The following is a 20,367-nucleotide window of genomic DNA, read 5'->3' on the forward strand; positions in this document are numbered from 1 at the left end:
AGCAGGGTCAGCCAGATAGGATGTGGAGTGTAAGATAAAACAGGAGTCAAGAATGCCCCTAGGTTTTTGCCCCAAGCAAAACCGACCAATCAGCTGACATATTGAAATCCTAGGTAGAGGTTTGAAGTGAGAATACGTCTGTTTAACTAAGTGGATATATTGTATAAGCAATTGAATATATAAATCTTAAGTTTCAGAGAGAGAGGTCTGAACTGGAGAAAAAAACCTGGGAGTTGTTGACGTCAGTGCTTTTTAAAAGTCCACCAGTGAGTGTAAACAGAGAAGAATGCATCATGAAAGACTGAGCCTTGAGAAGATTTAGTGTTAAGAAATCTGGTAGAAGAGGAGGAACCAGCAAAAGCAGCTGAGAAGAAATGATTTGATGTTGGAAAAAAATTACCCTTAGTACTGTTGTAGGAATGTAGTACCCTGGAAGTCGAGTAAGAATAACTGGGGTCATCAGACTGTCAGAAGCTACTGATATATCAAGATGAAGACTGGGAATTTAGCAACACAGTGGTCACCTGTGACTTGCAGTTTTGTTCTGGCTTTTTTTGTTGTTGTTGTTTTAAATTTTGACCATACTGCACCGCTTGTGGGATCTCAGTTCCCCAACTAGGGATTGAACCTGGGCCCTGGCAGTGTAAGCATTGAATCCTAGCTTCTAGACCACCAGGGAACCCCCTGACAAGCAATTTTGATAGAAAGGTAGTGACCAAAGACTACCCCAAAAGGATTTTAGAGCAGATTAGAAGGATTTGGACATGGAGTACAGACAGATTTTGAGGAATTTTGCCATAGTGGGGTTGAGTAATGGGGCAGTAGCTAGTGAGAGAAATGGCGTCAGGAGGTTTGTTTGTTTAAGATGGGAATGAAAATGGCATGATATGATCCTGTTAGGAATGGGAAAGTAGTGACACAGTAGAAAGAGGGGAGAATGGCTGGAGCAGTGTCCTCGAGCTAGTGAGGATGACATCACTGGTCGAGGGATTGGTGAGAGAGCAGTTTTCTAAGTAAAAGTGAAGAGACTAAATATATGAGGGCACATGCTGGTGGTTGAATATGAATATATAATATAAATATATTGATTTAATGGTAAATCTATAACAGTTTTCTTTTCATTGTTTCAGGGTAGTAGCCAACACAGGCATTAGCTATGAACAAGAAGCAGTGGGAGGTTTGAAAAGAGAAAAGAAAATGTGAATTATTGTCTCTAATAGAGTGGAATAGTGAATATACTAAAGAAATGTATGATTGCCAAGCAGAATTAAGGGCACGCTTTATGTTTGCGATTATGGAGTTAAAGTGGGATCTGTCAGTATGATTTTATGTATTTATCTAGACATATTCAACTACATGGATGCTGACATCGAGTTAGCTATAGAGTTAGATTTAGCTGAAATTATGGTTTTGCCAAACTATAATGAGGCAGAAAAGAGCCAGGGCGTTAAAATTGTATGCAAGTGAGTAATTATAATGCTTGATTGTGTAATTTAAGCTGGGTAGATAAGAAAGAGAACCTTTCAGTGCAGTGAGATACAGTAAAACCAGATAGGGTCAGTGGGTTGGGAGATCTTGGTGAGCTGGGGATTGTTGGGGTTGAGTTGTTGGATGGAGTGAGCAGGAAAGTTGAGGGAGTGCTTAGAGAGTGTAGGATGTGAAATGAAGGGAGGACTGTAATTACTGGTATTGATAAGATCTAGTATGTGGAAATGAGCAGCTGAGATAAAGTGGAGGAGGACAAGATCTTTGGAAGACAGAAGTTAAAGGTATTGAGAGGGCAGGTTATTAGAAGTATCATCTATGGGTGTATTAAAATCCTGAAGAATTAGGAAAATACTGGAGAGAAGGTTAGTAAACCAGAAACCAGAATTATCTAGCAGTGAGATGTGATGAGCTGGGGGTGAGTAGATTACAGTGACAGTAAGAGGTAGTGGGAGATATAACCTTTTAAACATGAAAAGCAAAACTGGGTGTGTGTGAAGAGATGGCAGTGGGGTTCACCTGTCCGTCTGCGTCCAGGGCCACTGGAGGGTGAGCACGTGGAGGGTAAAGAGCACCACTGTAGAGCTGGTGGCGGGGTGGAGTTGGGGAGCTGGGTTTCCATTGGAGCCAGGGTTGGCAAGCTACAGCCCGCAGGCCAAATCTGGTGCACCATCTGTTTTTGGATGGCTTATGAGCTATGAATGGTTTTTATATTTTTAAAAATAATTTATAGAACATCAAAAGATTAGTAGTATTTCATGATACATGAAAATTACATGGATTTCAGTGTCCATAAGTAGAGTTTTATTGTGACATAGCTATGCTCATTCTTTTCTGTATTGTTTGTGATTACTTTTCTGCTACAGCACAAGTTGGAAAGTAGAGTAGTTGTGACGGAAATCATACACGGCCTCTTTACTGCTTCACACCATTGCTCAGCACACTGAATCACAGTGCTGCAGTTAGAACTCAGTAGCATTCCATGTGTATCACCATACCTCAGCATTTTATTTTTTCCCCATTGTTAGTGCATGCCCATCATGTCAGAACAGAAAAGGAAAAGTGAACTTAAATGTTCTTATTTTGCACCACAGTGAAGTGTGGATTTTTTCTTCAAGTTCGAGGGTGAAGCGTTGTGTTACTACTCAGTGACACTGTGGCTGTGCTGAAAGGGTGCAGTGGGCATTGACAGGAGCGAATCAGCACTCACCATAATGTTCCCAACTCCCAGGAAAGTAACAGGAAGAAAAGCTCAGAAAATTTAAAAGAGAATATCCCATCACAGCAGAATTTTCTTTACAAAATGAAGGAAGAAAATGATGTTACGACCTTATGTAAGTTTACAAGTGGCTTATTTGTTAGCCACACAGAGAAAGCTGCTTGCTGATTGTGAGTGTTTGCAGCAGCAGAGCAAATATGTATAGAGAGAATAACTTCCTTAAGACTATTAGTTTCTTGGCAAGAACAGTAGTTGCTCAAAGCATCAAGACTGTTGGGAGCAGCAGCAGTAGTCAATTTAAAAGCAAGATAATTTTGAGTGATTTTCCTTGACTCTTATTTATTTGAGCGATCAATGCTGAGTTTGAAGTGACTAAAGAATTAACCTCTGTGTATAGTCTGCATAGAACAAGTACAGGCAAGATAGTTGAGGAAACACTAAGTACAACTTGAAGTGGGGTCTGCTGAGATGTGTGACAAGGGATGGTAGTTAAAATTATGTATGGTGCAGAAAATGGCTTAGTTAAACTAACAGATCTTATGAAAACACAAGACGTTTAAAGCCTGTAGTTTGTATTGTACATCAGCAAGTACTTTTTGGAAAGTATTTGGATCTATCATCTGTTACTGAACCACAGTATCAGTGGTAAACCTCATTCAGTCTCATGGACTTACGCATTAACAATTCTGTACATTTTTGACAGTAATTGGAGCTGAATATTTCCATTTATCTTTGCATGCAGCAAATCAATGTCTTAGCAGTGGTAACATTTCATTGTGATTGTTTATGGATTTGTGCCCCTCCAAATCTGTCTGTTGAATCCCTGCTGCTGCTGCTAAGTCGCTTTAGTCGTGTCTGACTCTGTGCGACCCCATAGACGGCAGCCCGCCAGGCTCCCCCATCCATGGGATCCTCCAGGCAAGAGTACTGGAGTGGGATGCCACTGCCGAATCCCTAGCCCCTTGGTAGAACTGTATTTGGAGATAGGGCCAAACAAGAGGCAGTTCAGGTTGAATGAGATCATAAAGGTGGGACTCTGATAAAATGGAATTGGTGACAGGGTTAGTGTCCTCACCTGCACAGCACACAAGATGTCCTGTGAGCACACAGAGAGATGCTGGATGCCAGCAAGCCAGAAAGAAATCTCACCAGAAACCAAACTCCCTGGCCCCTGATCTTGGCCTTTGAGTCTCTAGAACCAGGAGAAAATGAATGTCTGTTTAAGCCACTCAGGCTGTGCTATTTTACATGGTAGTAAGAACTGACAGAGAAGGCAGTGGCACCCCACTCCAGTACTCTTGCCTGGAAAATCCACGGACGGAGGAGCCTGGTAGGCTGCAGTCCATGGGGTCGCTAGAGTCGGATGCGACTGAGCAACTTCACTTTCACTTTTCACTTTCATGCATTGGAGAAGGAAATGGCAACCCACTCCAGTGTTCTTGCCTGGAGAATCCCAGGGATGGGGGAGCCTGGTGGGCTGCTGTCTATGGGGTCGCACAGAGTTGGACACGACTGAAGCGACTTAGCAGCAGCAGGAAGAACTGACCAAAATGAATATTTTTCTTGATGAAGAGAACCACTCCCAACTGTCATTGAATTACCATTGAACACTGACTTTGGACATTAGTTTTTGCTTTAACTTAAAATTACAAGGCAAAACAGCACTTCTTTGCAAAACTGAAATGTAATGAAGTCATTTGACAACTAATATTGTCTGAATCACAAGTAGCTTTGTAACTTGTGCTGTCAGAAATTAAAAGAAACAGCGAAATCTCTACTTCCACATAAATTTGCAGCAGACATGTTTTTGGGGCCCAAAACTACAGAATTAATATCCTGTTTATGGCTCTAAACCTGGTATAACCAGAGCCAGGGATCTTTCTCAACTCCATAGGCTATCATATAACTCATTATCTGGTTCATGACTTCCTTATTTCTCATCTAGAGTATTATAGTACTCTTAAAATTCTACTCCTCTCCACCCCCCAGCCTTGCCTTTATTGAGTTTATCTTTTACATAGTCGCTGGAGTAGCTGAAATGTAAATTTGACTATATTGTTTCTATGCCTCTTTCTTTTCATGGCTTCCTGCACAGAGTGGTGGTTTTCAGGTGGTGGTTCTAGTTCCCAGCAGACCCCACAGGACTCTTCAGGGCTGCTGTAGAGAGGTGTACAAAGCAATTCCTCTGCCATCCACCATCACGATCCTCTTGAAGCAGAGCACTTTTATCTGTTTTCATATTGTACTGCTTTTAAACTTTAATGTGAAAAATATTTTTTGTTGATGAAATAATAATTTTACAGCTGTTGGCCTGTAGGTAAAGTTCAAGCTCCTTATTAATGAGTTTGGTAATCTCCAGCCTCTCTTTTCAAGTCCTTCCCACAGATTTGATGCCCCAGCAATGCAAACAGTTCTGCTGTGCCTTTGCTTGTATTTGCCCATCTGCCTGTTAGTCTCTCTTTTCTTTTTCCCAGCTACCTAACTGCTACTCTTTTTTTTTTTTTATTCTTAAGACTTGTTTCAGGTTCTGACACCTCCAGAAAGCCTTTCCTTGCTATCTCCCGCTCAGGCAGGCTTAGGTTAGGTGTCATCCTTGTTATTCCACAAACTCTGTGCTTGTGCTTTATTTCCCTTTTTTGCATTTTTTGGTATTATTATTTGTTTGTTTGTTTCTGTTTCATTTGAAATCCATAAAAGCAGAGATTATGTTTTTAAAGTTACATTTCTATATCTACAGTGGTTACTATAGAGACTGCATGGTTAACACAAATGTTTCTGCAGTAAATTGATTATTGTTTATATCTTCCTGATGCATTTGCAATAGATAGGTGATCTAAAATTAAATGTACTTATAATTCCTGTGTGAAAGTTTACTCTCTGTTGCATGTGTTTATAGGCCATAAGGTATATAAACACGAGTTTAAATTATGCATTTCAAAAGAAAGACATTATATGCAGCTTTTATTAGTAACTAGAACTTAAGTTTAACAGCTGCCCTGTATTTTGTACAACTCTGAAATGTGAAGCTTTTCCATGTAATCTCATGCCAATGTTGACCCATGTGGATTAAAATAGCCCTATTTTAATCTATGACCAAATTAGGAATTAGAATATCTACCCAGTGGGGATTTTAAATTATTGTAGTTTGTAGTGTGACAGGTTTATATAAATAATTGCAGATTCCCACTGTGTGTTTTAAGTTAGTCTTCATTCAAATAGAGAAATATAATAAATATGTGATTCTTTAGCATGTTTATTTTACCTTTGATATTTTAAATTATATCTTTTTAAAAGGATTATCAAAACTGACTTGATAGAAAGATTTGTTTAATTAATCTAAAATATCTACCTGTGGCCCCTTGGTTCAAAGTTGATATATACTTAAATACCAGGAACTAATTAACTAATTATCCTCAGTATACGTGTAGTATAATGTTTGTTTTTTTAAAAAACATTCTGGTCAGATTTTAATGTAATTATTTAACAGCTAGAGTGAAGTCATTCCAGAACTTGTTGAAAACAATTCTCAGCACATTGAGCATTTCTTTCTTTTACAACTTCATATTTTACCTGTATCAAATAACTTTTAATGCACATCTTTGTTTTTTGTTGTTTCTCAAGAACTTGAATGTTAAATAAGCAGTTTTAGTTATACTGTTTCAGTGATTTAAAATTATAAACTTTTTCTTTTCATACAGATAAAGACACAATAAATAAAATTAGAGATTTACGAATGAAAGCTGAAGATTATGAAGTAGTGAAGGTGATTGGTAGAGGTGCATTTGGAGAAGTTCAATTGGTAGGTTATTTTAATGAGATTTAAAAATCTTTTTAAAATTAAAAAATCCACTTGTTTGTTTAACATATGATGTTTTGGAAAACTATTGATTTTATAAAAGTCTTGCTCTGAATTGCTCTAGACTTTCTTGCCTACCAATATGAAAGCCTAGAGTCCCTTTCAGCAGTAGTGTGAAATATTTTCCCCACGCATTCAAGGATAGAGAAGTTTCAAGCATCAAAAGAGAAGCCTTTACTCCTGATACTACTCCATCTAAAATGCTGTGGCATAATAATAAGTTTTTAAACAGGAAGTAGCATCCGTAGCAGAGTGGAGAAGGGGAAGGATGCCATAATACAGGGAATAAAGTTTTTTTTTTCCTAACATTACTTATGGTATTTAAAGCCTTAACATGATCTTACTGGGGTAATTCAGAAGAGATGTTAAAACAGCCACACAGTAATGTTAGATTATTTAGTAAATTGTGCGTGGAAACACTGATCTTTAAATGTTAATGAAAGGTTCATTATTTTCCATTTCAAAGGTAAGGCATAAATCCACCAGGAAGGTGTACGCTATGAAGCTCCTCAGCAAATTTGAAATGATTAAGAGATCTGATTCTGCTTTTTTCTGGGAAGAAAGGGACATCATGGCTTTTGCTAACAGTCCTTGGGTTGTTCAGGTATGCTTTTGCTGTTGTTTCATTGTTGTTGTACTGGTTTGTAACTTAACATATCTGAGAAGCTGACTTTGGTTTTTAGTGAACAGCAAGAGAGAATTTATTGGCAGTTATAAAAGTATCTAATAAGTCATTTTTAAAATCATAAAATTTAATGTTATTGAATCATCTCTAGGAAGGAAGTAAATATTTGTCTCTCATTTTATGGAATTTAGAAAATGGGAGAAAGGAAGGAAAAAAAGTTAAGCTAGGCCTCCAAATAATACTGTATTGGCTTCAGGTTTTTCAGTGGAAGGAAAAATACATCAGAAAGTTAGTAATTGTAGGTCCTGGTCTTGATTGCCACAGGCCTACCTGAAGTTGTGGCCCGGTTATTTCTATCTTTGAGCCTCAGTTTCATTGCTCAAAAATGTGAAAGTTGGCTTAGATTGGTTATTTTAAACTGAATAGGTACCTCATTTGGAGTCATGGGAGCAAGGAGTTATTTGGGTAGGTTATAATTCTGGGTTTTCTATTGCTGCTTCAATTAGAGCAGCTGCATGTTTTATGTGTCTTATATATTGGGGTTCTTATTAAGATTTCATGTGAGGGGGATAAGATCTTCTGGTTTAAAAAATGGAGTAAAACTACTAAGCTAGATCATTTCTGAATTCCTAGCATGAATTCTGTAGCTTCTTTATTTATACTATACTTTATTTATACTATTTATACTTTATTTATACTAATAAAAACTGTCCTAAGCATAATAGTAATTGGTATAAAAAGAATATGAAATATGTTTAAGATTTGCATAATAAGGCTTTTTATACTTGAAGTGTCTGTTCTTGTTTGTATCAGCTATATAGAGTAGGGTCTTTCAGTCTCAGTATTGTTGACATTTTCAGCCACGTGAGGGCTTCCCTAGTAGCTCAGTTGGTAAAGAATCTTCCTGCAATGTAGGAGACCCAGGTTCGAGCCCTGGGTCGGGAAGATCCCCTGGAGAAGGGAATGGCAACCCACTCCAGTACTCTTGCTTGGAGAATTCCATGGACAGAGGACTTGGCGGGCTACAGTCCACAGGATCGCAAAGTCAGACACGACTGTGCGAGTAACTTTCCTTTTCCTTTCAGCTATGTCATGTTTTGCTGCTGGGGGCTATCCTGTGCCTTATAGGATTTGTAACAGGATCCCTGACTTCTGCCCAGGTCCTCCCAGTAGCAGCCGTCTGCACTCCACACACCAGCTATTAGCAACTAAAATTGTGTTCAGACATTGTGCTGTGTTGGGGAGAGTGGGTTGCTGCGGGCTGTGGGACACCAACAGTTTCCCTTTCTGGTTGGGAACCACTGATATGAGGAATGTTCAATGTTGTGTAAAAAGTTAAAAACATGACATAAATATTTAAGGTTAAATTTACAACTTGTGAGTTTGAAGCTTTGTTTTTCTTGATACATTGTCTGTAAATAGGGAAACTGCCACCAGATCAGCAATGTTTCTTTAATTATGGTGTCCGAGTGATTCACTGTACATGTTAACCTGGGATAGCCATGAGACACCACTTAGTTTCTTATCCTTCCCTCTAAATATATATTTTGTAATTAAAGTTACTAAGTGAAAGTGAAAATCGCTCAGTCATGTCCGACTCTTTGCAACCCCATGTACTGTAGCCCGCCAGGCTCCTCTGTCCATAGAACTCTCCAGGCCAGAATACTGGAGTGGGTAGCCATTTCCTTCTCCAGGGGATCAAACCAGGGTCTTCTGCATTGCAGGCAAATTCTTTACCAGCTGAGCTACCAGGGAAGCCCATAAGTTACTAAATCTATAACTAAAATACTAAAGTTACTAAATCCATAGCTAAAATCGTTAAACGCTGTTGAAAAAAATGAAATACAAAAAGAATTTAAAGATATAACTGCCTAGGTAAATTAGTTATAATTTATAATTTTTCTCTAGGGCTTATTTCATTTATTTTAGTTCTATTCTAATCTTATCATGTTTACTTAAAATGTCCTTTTGTAGAGAATTCCCTGGTGGTCCAGTGGTTTGGATTTGGGGTTTTCAATGCCCTGGGCCCCAGTTCAATCCCTATATCAGGGGACTAAAATCCCACAAGCTGTACGTCATGGCCAAAAAAGGAAAAAAAAAAAGTTCTTTTGTAAATTTGCTCTCCTTTTAACTTTAACCCTGGTCATATAATATATTTATGCCTGATATTGTTGCCAATTTCATATTGATGGACCTTCCCCTTCCTGCTTTGACTCTGTTGCCCTCTCCCTGCTTCTCTGTTGGCTGCTCCTCCTACTGACTGCTGTTGTTTACTGAGCACCTGTTGTAGTAAGTGCTTTCAGTATTTGCTAATCTCTTTTTAACAACCCAGAAAGGCAGTTAGTCCCCATTAGCTACATCCTCAATTTATAGATTAAATTTGTGCTTTTGTTCATTGAACATTCATTAAATACTTGCCAACTACCAGGCATCTAGATGCAGACTGTGCAGCAAGTTTAAAAGTCACATATGGTATAGTCCCAGTACAGAAGTCACAGGTAATTTGAGAGGCTATGTAATTGCCTTGTCACACAGCTAGTCAGAGACAATTAAAACTAAAGCCTAATTTATTAAGACTACTGGAAAATTGTGATATCAATATAAATTTAACATTAAACCCCACTATGCACAATTTAAATTAGAACTACAGTATATCTTTGCTTAGAAGAATTGTATATCCTATATTGAAACTTATAATTTTTTAAAATTCTCAGTATAAGAAATTCAATTAGTATAGAAAATGTAGAGAAAAAAGTCTCCAGCTCCTCAGAAATAACCAGTTAATAATTCCTTGACATATGCAAAGTTCTTTGTGCTATTTATGTTTGTATTTATTTCCTTTTTAAAAACAGTGCTTACAACTACTGCATTTGATTATTTTAATTATACTAGTGTTTTTGGCAATTCTTAAATGAAACAGTTTTGTTTAATCTTAATAAATTTCTTTGTTCTTCTGTATTTGTGTAGCTGTTTTATGCATTCCAAGATGATCGTTATCTCTACATGGTAATGGAATACATGCCTGGTGGAGATCTTGTAAATTTAATGAGCAACTATGACGTGCCTGAAAAATGGGCCCGATTCTATACTGCAGAAGTAGTTCTTGCATTGGATGCAATCCATTCCATGGGTTTTATCCATAGGTAAAGATAAAAATGTTTAAAATTTCTCATTTGTCGAAGAGAGAAGCTAAAAATAAGTACTTTATTTGGTTAACACGTCCCACTCTGAGTCCACCTATTCTTCCATATGACATAAGTGGTATTTCAGGATTTAAAACTTTAAAATTTGTAGTTCTGACATTTCAGTTTAGTGTTGATATAAATGTACTCTTTAATATTTCTTAATTATAAAGCTTTTATATAGTGTCCTGAAAAGTAAAATGTATAAGCTGTTTTTTAAGGTATCTTCCAGGGTATTAAATGCTTTAAATTTTTACATTCAAATTAATTTGCTTTTGATTAGTGAATAGATCATACTTATTTGTTAGAAGGGTAGTTTCATTTGTTCTACAAACATCAGTTGAATTCTCTGTGCAATTGCTGTGCTCAATGCCAGGGATACAAAAATGGAAGTGACTTAAGACCCTCTTCTAGGGTTATTTATGTATTTATCTATCTTGTGTGTTTTAGTTACTTTTTATGTTTGAATGTTACATTTTTTATGGTTATTCTCTCTCAAATGACTTGATTTTCCTCTTGGAAGAATCAAACTCTGCTTCAAAGGGAATATTATATGTCTTCTTCTGAGACATAACACATGAGAGAGTCTCCCTGATGAATTTCAGTTTATAGATGTGGAGAGAGAGTGCATATAGTTTAAAGGTGGTCTTACCTAAACTGAGTGAGGATATCGGACCTAAAATCATTGCCTCATATAATTTTTATCAATTTATGACCTGTTTCAGAGATACTCTATTTTTTTTCCCTCCTCAGAGATGTGAAGCCTGATAACATGCTGCTGGATAAATCTGGACATTTGAAGTTAGCAGATTTTGGTACTTGTATGAAGATGAATAAGGTTAAATAATTAGATTTTAATTTAGTTTTGCTAATTCAAGATCGATACTTTTTACAAAATGTTTTAAGAATTTAAGAATTACTAACCATATCTGGACATGTACAGAATTGATGTGCCCTGTCTTATTTGTTGGACTAAAATGCCATGGTTTCACTGTTGTGTTAGTAACTTGTGAGTACTTTATTTTTTCCCCTCTCTATTTAGGGGAAGTGTGGATTGCCAGATTGACTGAATTTTTTAAAATAACTCTGTAATGTCCACTATTTTAACTAGAAATGGGCTTAGTTTAAATGGCACTAAATACTAATGCCAATGTTAAAATGCGACCTTCATAAAAACTGGATTTCAGTAATACATGTATTTTTTAGTGTTTTACTTAGCCTTCTATTAAACATGAAAAGATCTTACTACTTATTTTGGGAGTCAGTCATAAAAGATATCCATGCTCACTGTTTATATAATAACATGTACATGGCTGAAGTAGCAAGTATGCTGCTTTATTTTCAGTTGAAACAGTTTATATTGTTTGAAACTTATCATAGAAGAATAACCAGAAAGTTGTATTTATTTCCAAAGGAAACTTAACTAGTTAGGAGGAAAGCCCTATGTGAGAACTTTTGTGTAAACATTGATAATTCTCTTGCATTAATACCAGCTACAGTAAGTAACAGGTATATATAGTTTTGTTTTTATTTTGGAGAGAAGTTTAAAATGTGTAGTAAACAGAGATCAGTGGGCTTAACACTGTTACACCCCTTCTCCATGCATGTGACTTCCTATTTTATATGTGTACGGTCACTTTTTACATGTTTTTTTCTCTATTTCAAGTATAGTTAAATTGAAGGACTATTTTAGTAAAAAACAATTAAATCACCTTTTATGTATTAATGTTATCAAGAGATTTGTTGTCAGTTTCTCAACATATTTGCCTTGACTTATATACTTGTTCTCTGCAGTTGAGATCATCTTACTGTTTCAACTGGGGGAATAATAAATGGTCTAATAATAAAAGAATAATAAGTGGAAAATAATAAATAAATAAATTTACTATGTCTTTCTAGTGAAAGTTATTACAAAGTAAAAGTATCTGTAAACATATACACACATGAATATATTATGTACATAATATGTATATAGGATTAAGCTATTTATTACTTTTTGTCAAGTTTGCATTAGGTTTTAATATGACCTTTTTATAAAGACTTAGAGTTCTACAGGTTATATTAAGAAAAAACTTGTGTTGAATAATTGACACTTTACATTTATATCCTAATTGAAAATTTGACCTCTATTTAGGAAGGCATGGTACGATGTGATACAGCAGTTGGAACACCTGATTATATTTCCCCTGAAGTATTAAAATCTCAAGGTGGCGATGGTTATTATGGACGAGAATGTGACTGGTGGTCAGTTGGGGTATTTTTATATGAAATGCTTGTAGGTGAGTAAAGGAGAATTTTATGTACCTCTAACACTTGTTCATCTCCATACTTAGACTTGGCTTCTTCTGATAAAATATTACATTAAGTTAGCAATGTTGATTTTGTTAGTAGAAAACAGATTGATCCAAGCTGTGATCCAAACACACATACTTTGTGTGTTTTGACAAACTTGATGTGTTACTTCTTTTGGTGTATGTTTTTAGTTTATGCATAGTTAATTATCATTAAGCAGTAACATTGACTTTTCCTTGGAAGCTTATTTCTCTAAATGTATCTTAATTTGTTTTTGTTTTCCCTGTCAATTTGTCAGGTGATACACCATTTTATGCAGATTCTCTGGTTGGAACTTACAGTAAGATTATGAACCATAAAAATTCTCTTACCTTCCCTGATGATAATGACATATCAAAAGAAGCAAAAAATCTAATTTGTGCCTTCCTTACTGACAGGTAAATAATTTTAACATGGAACACTATTCAAGGAAACTTTGATTTTGCTGCTCAGTTTTTAAGGTCTATTTCTGAGCTCCTTTATTTTATACTATTGAAATAAAAATGTTACCATTCTTCAAGTCATTCATGACAGTGAAACCTGCTATAATTTTCTGATTTTTCTGGATCTCAATTACCTTACCTAAGAAATTGGGATAGTAAAAGATTCTTTTCTGATGACTAGATCAGATTGTAATTTTTTTCATTGTTAAAATTTTAACTTAAATATAAAGATGATAGTATATTTTATTGAGTCTGGTTTTGTTGTTGTTGTTCTTTTGGCCGTGCTGCACAGCTTGTGGACTCTTAGTTCCCCAACCAGGGATTGAACCCAGGCAGTGAAAAGGAATTCTCTGAGGGTTTTATTTTTTTTTTAGAGACATGTTAAAATCTCAAAAATTAGAGTGCATCTTAAGATCAATGGCATGTACTAATTTAATTGAGGGCATTTTTTTTCCCTAGTGATAGAAAAATGATGATGCGTCTTCCAGTTGATGCCATTTAATACTGTATTGTGTAGTTGAAATTTGTTGAGGGGCTAGAACTTAAATGTTCTTGCGACCAGCTGAAACAGGAAAAGTAAATATGTGAAGTGATTGATTAGCTTGTTGGGGGAATCCTTTCAGTGTATATATTTGAATAATAGAAAATTGTCACATGGTAAGCTAAATACCTTAAAATTTTATTTGCCAGTTATACCTCAGTAAAGCTGGGGAAAAGATTTAATTGTATCTGGCATATACTTTTTGAAATTAAGGAGATAGTGCAGAGCTATACAAAAAATAGTATTAGTATTTCCTACCTCCTTCCTTCATTAACATGGTCTTCTAGTTCCAACAAGCATTTTTTACAAATGTAAATGCACGTAAATGTGTTAGAAACAGAAATGGCATATTACATATATATATATCTCCTTGTCTTTTACTTCTAAAATTTAAATATGAACCAGATGACTTACTAAGATTACATTTAAGGTTTAAGGTTGTATATGGTTAATGTAAGTACTAGAGGGGCTTTGTACCTTTAAATATGTTTCAATTTCGGATTCACTTTAATTAAAGTTAATTTATCCTCCTTCAGTATGTCCTTTAGAACCTGAATTGATAGTTTTTGAAATTTCTATGTTTTAATATAAGCACTATATAAATGTAGTCTAATATAAAAACCATGCTGGGGTATAGAATTGAACAAGGTGCACAGCCTCTTCTCCACTATGTCCTAGCCCTTTGTGGGAAGCAGACAAGCAGATGAGATACTTACTGTACAGAGATAAGTACTCTCAAGTATCATGTGCCAAAGAACCATGGAGAGGTTCCCTAATCCAGTCTGAGAGAGTCAGTGAAAGTTATTAAAAGTGTCTCATTATATCTAAAGCAGTTTGTCTTTCAACTCATGAAAAAGTTTGGGATTTTTGTTGTTTACAAGTGCTCTACTAAAGCACATGGTGCTGAGTTCCTCTTTCCAGTTCAACTAAAGGCACATTTTAAAATGTTTTTTTTCTGTGCCTACCGAAGAGGCCAAGGATCAGTAGCTTGTCCCATTCACTTCAGTTCAGTCGCTGAGTCGTGTCTGACTCTGCAACCCCATGAACTGCAGCACGCCAGGCCTCCCTGTCCATCACCAACTCCCAGAGTCCACCCAAACCCATGTCCATTGAGTCGGTGCTGCCATCCAACCATCTCATCTTCGGTCATCCCCTTCTCCTCCTGCCCTCAATCTTTCCCAGCATCAGGGTCTTTTCAAATGAGTCAGCTCTTCGCATCAGGTGGCCAAAGTATTGGAGTTTCAGCTTCAACATCAGTCCTTCCAATGAACACCCAGGACTGATCTCCTTTAGGATGGACTGGTTGGATCTCCTTGCAGTCCAAGGGACTCTCAAGAGTCTTCTCCAACACCACAGTTCAAAAGCATCAATTCTTCGGCACTCAGCTTTCTTTATAGTTCAACTCTCACATCCATACATACCACTGGAAAAACCATAGCCTTGACTAGATGGACTTTTGTTGACAAAGTAATGTCTCTGCTTTTGAATATGCTATCTAGGTTGGTCATAACTTTCCTTACAAGGAGTAAGCGTCTTTTAATTTCATGGCTGCAGTCACCATCTGCAGTGATTTTGGAGCCCCCAAAAATAAAGTCAGCCACTGTTTCCACTGTTTCCCCATCTATTTTCCATGAAGTGATGGGACCAGATGCCATGATCTTAGTTTTCTGAATGTTGAGTTTTGAGGTAACTTTTTCACTCTCCTCTTTCACTTTCATCAAGAGGCTCTTTAGTTCTTCTTTACTTTCTGCCATAAGGGTGGTGTCGTCTGCATATATGAGGTTATTGATATTTCTCCCGGCAATCTTGATTCCAGCTTGTGCTTCCCCCAGCCCAGCGTTTCTCATGATGTACTCTGCATATAAGTTAAATAAGCAGGGTGACAATATACAGCCTTGACGTACTCCTTTTCCTATTTGGAACCAGTCTGTTGTTCCATGTCCAGTTCTAACTGTTACTTCCTGACCTGCATATGGTTACTCAAGAGGCAGGTCAGGTGGTCTGCTATTCCCATCTCTTTCAGAATTTTCCACAGTTTATTGTGATCCACCCAGTCAAAGGCTTTGGCATAGTCTATAAAGCTCTCAATTTTGTAGGAGAGTCAAGAATGAGTTGTCATTGGTGTTTGGTCAGAAATATTTACTAGAGGATAAAATAGAAATTTTATATTTAAAATATCTTTTGGAGTTTTTGTAAGCTGCTGGTGTGAAAGTTGTTAGTTGCAAAAAAATATATTTACCACTATTAAAAAACCTATCAGGAAAATTCATTAGGCTAATGAAGCAAGCAAAGTGATTCATCTGGTTATTTGTTGTCAGTAGAAGAACCATGGAGGATCAATAAATCTGTGGGGTTTTTTGGTGTGTGTGTGTTTTTCTTTGGAAAAAAGTCTTTAATATTCTCAGTCTTCAACTTATTTTTTGTGTGTGCTCAAAATTATCCTGATAGTCAACATAATTTCAGGGAGACATAGAATTGTATTTATCATCTCGCACAAACAGCATTATGCCCAAAATAAATATGAATAGATAATAGTAATAAAATCTTAAATGATTGATGATTTTTCTTCTTTTCTCTCTATTCAGAGAGGTGAGATTAGGGCGAAATGGTGTAGAAGAAATCAAACGACATCTCTTCTTCAAAAATGATCAGTGGGCTTGGGAAACACTTCGAGACAGTAAGTTGTTTCTTCTTGCACGCTACAGTGAATATTTGAAAGCAGTTGTGGTAAATAGTCTCTTGGAACTGCCTTCCTAAAATAAGTGTATATCTGATGAAAATCCAAAGCTATGTAAGTGTTGTCCTAACCTAGTTAAAGAGAGACTGTTTGATAATATTGGGGAAAATATACTGCTCCTTCTCTATGCCAAGATGAAATGTTATGTACATGTAATGGAGTTGGGCTCAGTAGTCATAATGCGATACTTGATCTTTGTTGAATTGCTTGGTATAGACTTCAGTATCTCATTATAGAGGAAGTCCAGTAATTAAGAGGTAATATTTCTCGTGAAAAAAAAAAAAGTTTATTCTCTTGTTTTTGCTAAAACCTAAAGTATAAGGAGGTTCTGTCAGAATTTAATTTGTGTTAGCATATAAGAAATTATGGTATGCTTGGTTCCATCAGACTTGCAGCTTGCAATAAAAATAAATAAAAATTGGTAGTATGCAGGAAGTTAATTTTCAGTCCATTTAGACTATTTCCCTGTTTTAAAAACAGTGGAGATTATGACAGTTCACAGAAAACCTTGTTTAACGTAGCTGAATTGAAATCATAATGGCACCAAAGGTTCCCATGATCTTTGTGGATTTGGGAGGCCAAGAATTCACCTTTCCCTTGCTGAACTCTCAGGAATTGTTCCCTTTTTCACTTAGCAGAAAAAGAATAGTGTATGTTAGCCCTTAACTTCCTGCTGCAGCATCAGCAATGAACAGTAATTATGAAATGAACTCAGCTGTTTTAGAAACAGTTACAAATTAGGTATTCCTCTTAAGATCTGCCTATCTAGTTGAGATTGCAAGAGATGATTCTTTTTAATTTTGAAGAAATAGATCATGCAGGTTTGCCAATATTAGTGAAATATCCTAGTTATCATATTGCCTTCAGGTACGGTACATATATGGTACTAAGCTGTAAAACTGACTACAGAGGGGAAAAGGGGAAATAGTTTTCTGGAAATTAAGAAATGACACCACTGCAGATACTGACATTGCTGTCTGGAGAAGCTGCAGGAGCTGCGTCACTTTGAGAGACTCTGTTAACAGTTAGTTATACACTGGGAAATAAGGAACTTCCGCCTCCTAAGTAAATGCTTATTGATAATAAACATTTTTAATAAACATAATAAATGATTATTGTTTTCCTGTTGCAAGAGAAGCTTGCAAGACAGAGATGAGTAGAGTGAGATGATAAGTGGCTGCCTTGCAAAATTCTGTTTTTTATTCAAATTATGCTCTCAGTAAAGTTTCAGAAGGCTGGAAACATACGTTTACAATTGTAAAGCAGAGAAAATTTAAAAAGAGAACTGCAGAAACTAACAAGTACTATCTTTCTGTTCTTTTTCAAAGTGAAGCTATGCATAAATAACTCCAGAGTAACCATACAATAATTCACTGTTAAAAGTAGGGAAGACATAATTCCTTTTGTGTATTGAAAGTTGGTATTAATTAGGAGAGGAGGCAGTCTAGTCAGCAAGCATTGACCACCTGTTGTATCCTGAGCACAGCTCTATTGCAGACACTAGGAAAACAGCTCATAGTCTAGTGGAATTGAGGCATACACATCAGTGGCATTTTTTATATTATACTTCCTTACTATAACTGTTTATGGAAAAAGCAAGTAAGATGAATTGTGTCTTTGATTTAAATCAAATGAACTGCATGTTTAAAGAATTTCTATAAATAGGTAGTATTATCAGTAGTATTGTTAGCATTTCTGTATCTTTTTTTACCTATGGTTTTGCTACAGTCTACTTAGATTTAATGTACTTCAGCGTTTTGAGAGCTTTCCCTAATCCTAATAGCTTCTATTTTGTGCTTACTGTAAAAAAAAGAAACAAAAATTGAAGTCTGTAGAACTTACTGTTCTATTCTTCCCTTTCTTTCTTCCTACCCCTTCTTTACTTCCCACCCCTAAAATACCAAGAATACTTCTATTCTGAACTGACCTCTCTGACCTGCCAAGATTTTAAAAATTATATAACAGTTATAGTTTTTTTTTAATTTTCTTTTGCCTCTCTAATTTTCTTTGGCAAGATTTCTTGCTGTTTTGCAAATAATAGTTCTTTTGGTAGTTTTACCACTTACATGTCTGCAAGTTATAACAGCAGTCTTCACCATCTGTTCCTTGGTCGTGTGGGAGCAGGGTACAAATACAAAACAGCTTGATTTTTTGGCAGAATTTCCACAAGCTTCCTGATCTTACTTACTCTTAATTTAGAGGCACTAAGTATTAAGACTGTAAAATTACTTTTTCCACTCATTTGGGATAGAATTGAAGAAATGACAGATTCAAGACAAGAAGAAATGAGAAGACCTAAATAGCTTTCTACCTGCTAGCTTGCTAGCAGGTCACACTACTAGCAGATGACAACATCAGGACTCAAGTCTCAGTCTATTTGACTCCAGCATCTTTGATCTTGTGAAATACCATGTACCATTTAAAGATTTCTACTATTTAGTATTATATAGATGAGAAATGCAGGGGATTGGTACTTGTTGGCAGTTAAATTTTAGGGAAAACAAAATTATAACATTTATTACATATAATAACATTATTAATAATGCTATCTTACATATAACATGTGGTTACTTGAAAAACTTTGCCATTCATGATCTCATTTCAGATAAGATATTGCCATTACTTAATCTACCTTTTAGTTGATGGGAGACACTTATGGTTAACTGTGGTAACTGTCAAAACATGTGATGAGTTTTCATTTTAGTTAAAAGCAAACAATTAATTGTATGCACATATGTGCTACTTTAGGTTCTGTTTTTCCATCAGGTCTGGTGTCCTCTCTTAGGATTTTATATTTTCATGAAAAAGATAATCAATGTAGGCTTTGTGGATAAAAAATTTAGGAGCTAGCAAGTTTTAGGGTCTTAGAAGTTTAGACTGCCTCAGCATTATATTGGCTTCTTGTTAAAAAAAATAAACTTTAAGAAAGATTATCTCTTTTTTATTGTCATAAAGGATAAATATCTTAAAATTTACCATTGTAACCATTTTTAAGTACACCGTTCAGTAGCATTAAGCACCTTCAGATTGCTGTGTAACCACATCACCGTCCATTTTCAGAACTTTTCTATCACTCCAAACTAAGTCTCTGTAACACATTAAAGCTTAAATCTCCATTCTCCCCTTATCCCAACCCCCAGTGGCCACTGTTGTGATTTATGAATTTGACTGTTCTTGGTGCTTCAAACAAGTGAATTCATACATTCTTTATCTTTTTGAGATTGACATTTCACTAGCTTGTCTTCAGGATTCATCCATATTATAGCTTGCATCAGAATTTCATTCCATTTTAAGGCTGAATAGCATTCCATTGTGTGTTTATACCACTTTTTAAAAAAATCCGTTCTTCTATTGACTGATACTTCAGAATGCTTGTCCTTTTAGCTATGGTGAGTAATGTTTCTCTGGTCATTGTTATGCAAGTATCTGTCAGAGTAATTGCTTTCCATTCTTTTGAGTTAATTTTTGTATATAGTGTAAGATAAGACTCCAACTTCATTCTTTTGCATATAGATATCCAGTTTTCCCAGCACCATTTGTTGAAATGACTGTCCTTTTTTCCTTGAATAGTGTTGGCACCCTTATCAAAAAGCATTTGAACATATAATGTGAGGGTTTAATCTCTGAACTCTCTATTATACTCCATTGATCTATATACCTGTCTTTATGCCAGTACTACACAATTTGGATTGTGGTAGCTTTGTAGTAGCTTTTGAAATCAGAAAGTCTGAATCTTCCAACTTTGTTCTTCTTTTTCAAGATTGTTTTGATTACGGGCATACCTAGCTTTATTGGCTTCACAGATAGCTGCAGTTTTTTACAAATTGAAGATCTGTGGCAACACTGTGTGGTCAGCATTTTTTAGCAGTGAAATATTTTTTCATTAAGGCCTTAATTTTAAATTAGGTTTTTAATTTTAACAGTTTTTAAAACGTAATGCTGTTGCAC

The 20,367-nt window shown here is 35.9% G+C and overlaps 1 protein-coding gene across 2 annotated transcripts in view; it reads left to right on the forward strand.

Moving 5' to 3' along the window:
* ROCK1 (Rho associated coiled-coil containing protein kinase 1) overlaps nucleotides 1-20,367 on the forward strand; it is a 123,372-nt gene that overhangs the window by 51,213 nt on the left and 51,792 nt on the right. For both annotated transcript variants that reach the window (XM_055559428.1, XM_055559429.1), the window contains exons 3-9: nucleotides 6,403-6,503; nucleotides 7,027-7,164; nucleotides 10,153-10,328; nucleotides 11,121-11,205; nucleotides 12,502-12,646; nucleotides 12,958-13,096; nucleotides 16,268-16,359. In XM_055559428.1, the coding sequence (XP_055415403.1) occupies nucleotides 6,403-6,503; nucleotides 7,027-7,164; nucleotides 10,153-10,328; nucleotides 11,121-11,205; nucleotides 12,502-12,646; nucleotides 12,958-13,096; nucleotides 16,268-16,359 (876 nt within the window). The remainder of the gene's footprint in view (nucleotides 1-6,402; nucleotides 6,504-7,026; nucleotides 7,165-10,152; nucleotides 10,329-11,120; nucleotides 11,206-12,501; nucleotides 12,647-12,957; nucleotides 13,097-16,267; nucleotides 16,360-20,367) is intronic.

This window comes from Bubalus kerabau, chromosome 21, assembly GCF_029407905.1.
Source record: "Bubalus kerabau isolate K-KA32 ecotype Philippines breed swamp buffalo chromosome 21, PCC_UOA_SB_1v2, whole genome shotgun sequence".
Taxonomy (NCBI): Eukaryota; Metazoa; Chordata; class Mammalia; order Artiodactyla; family Bovidae; genus Bubalus; species Bubalus kerabau.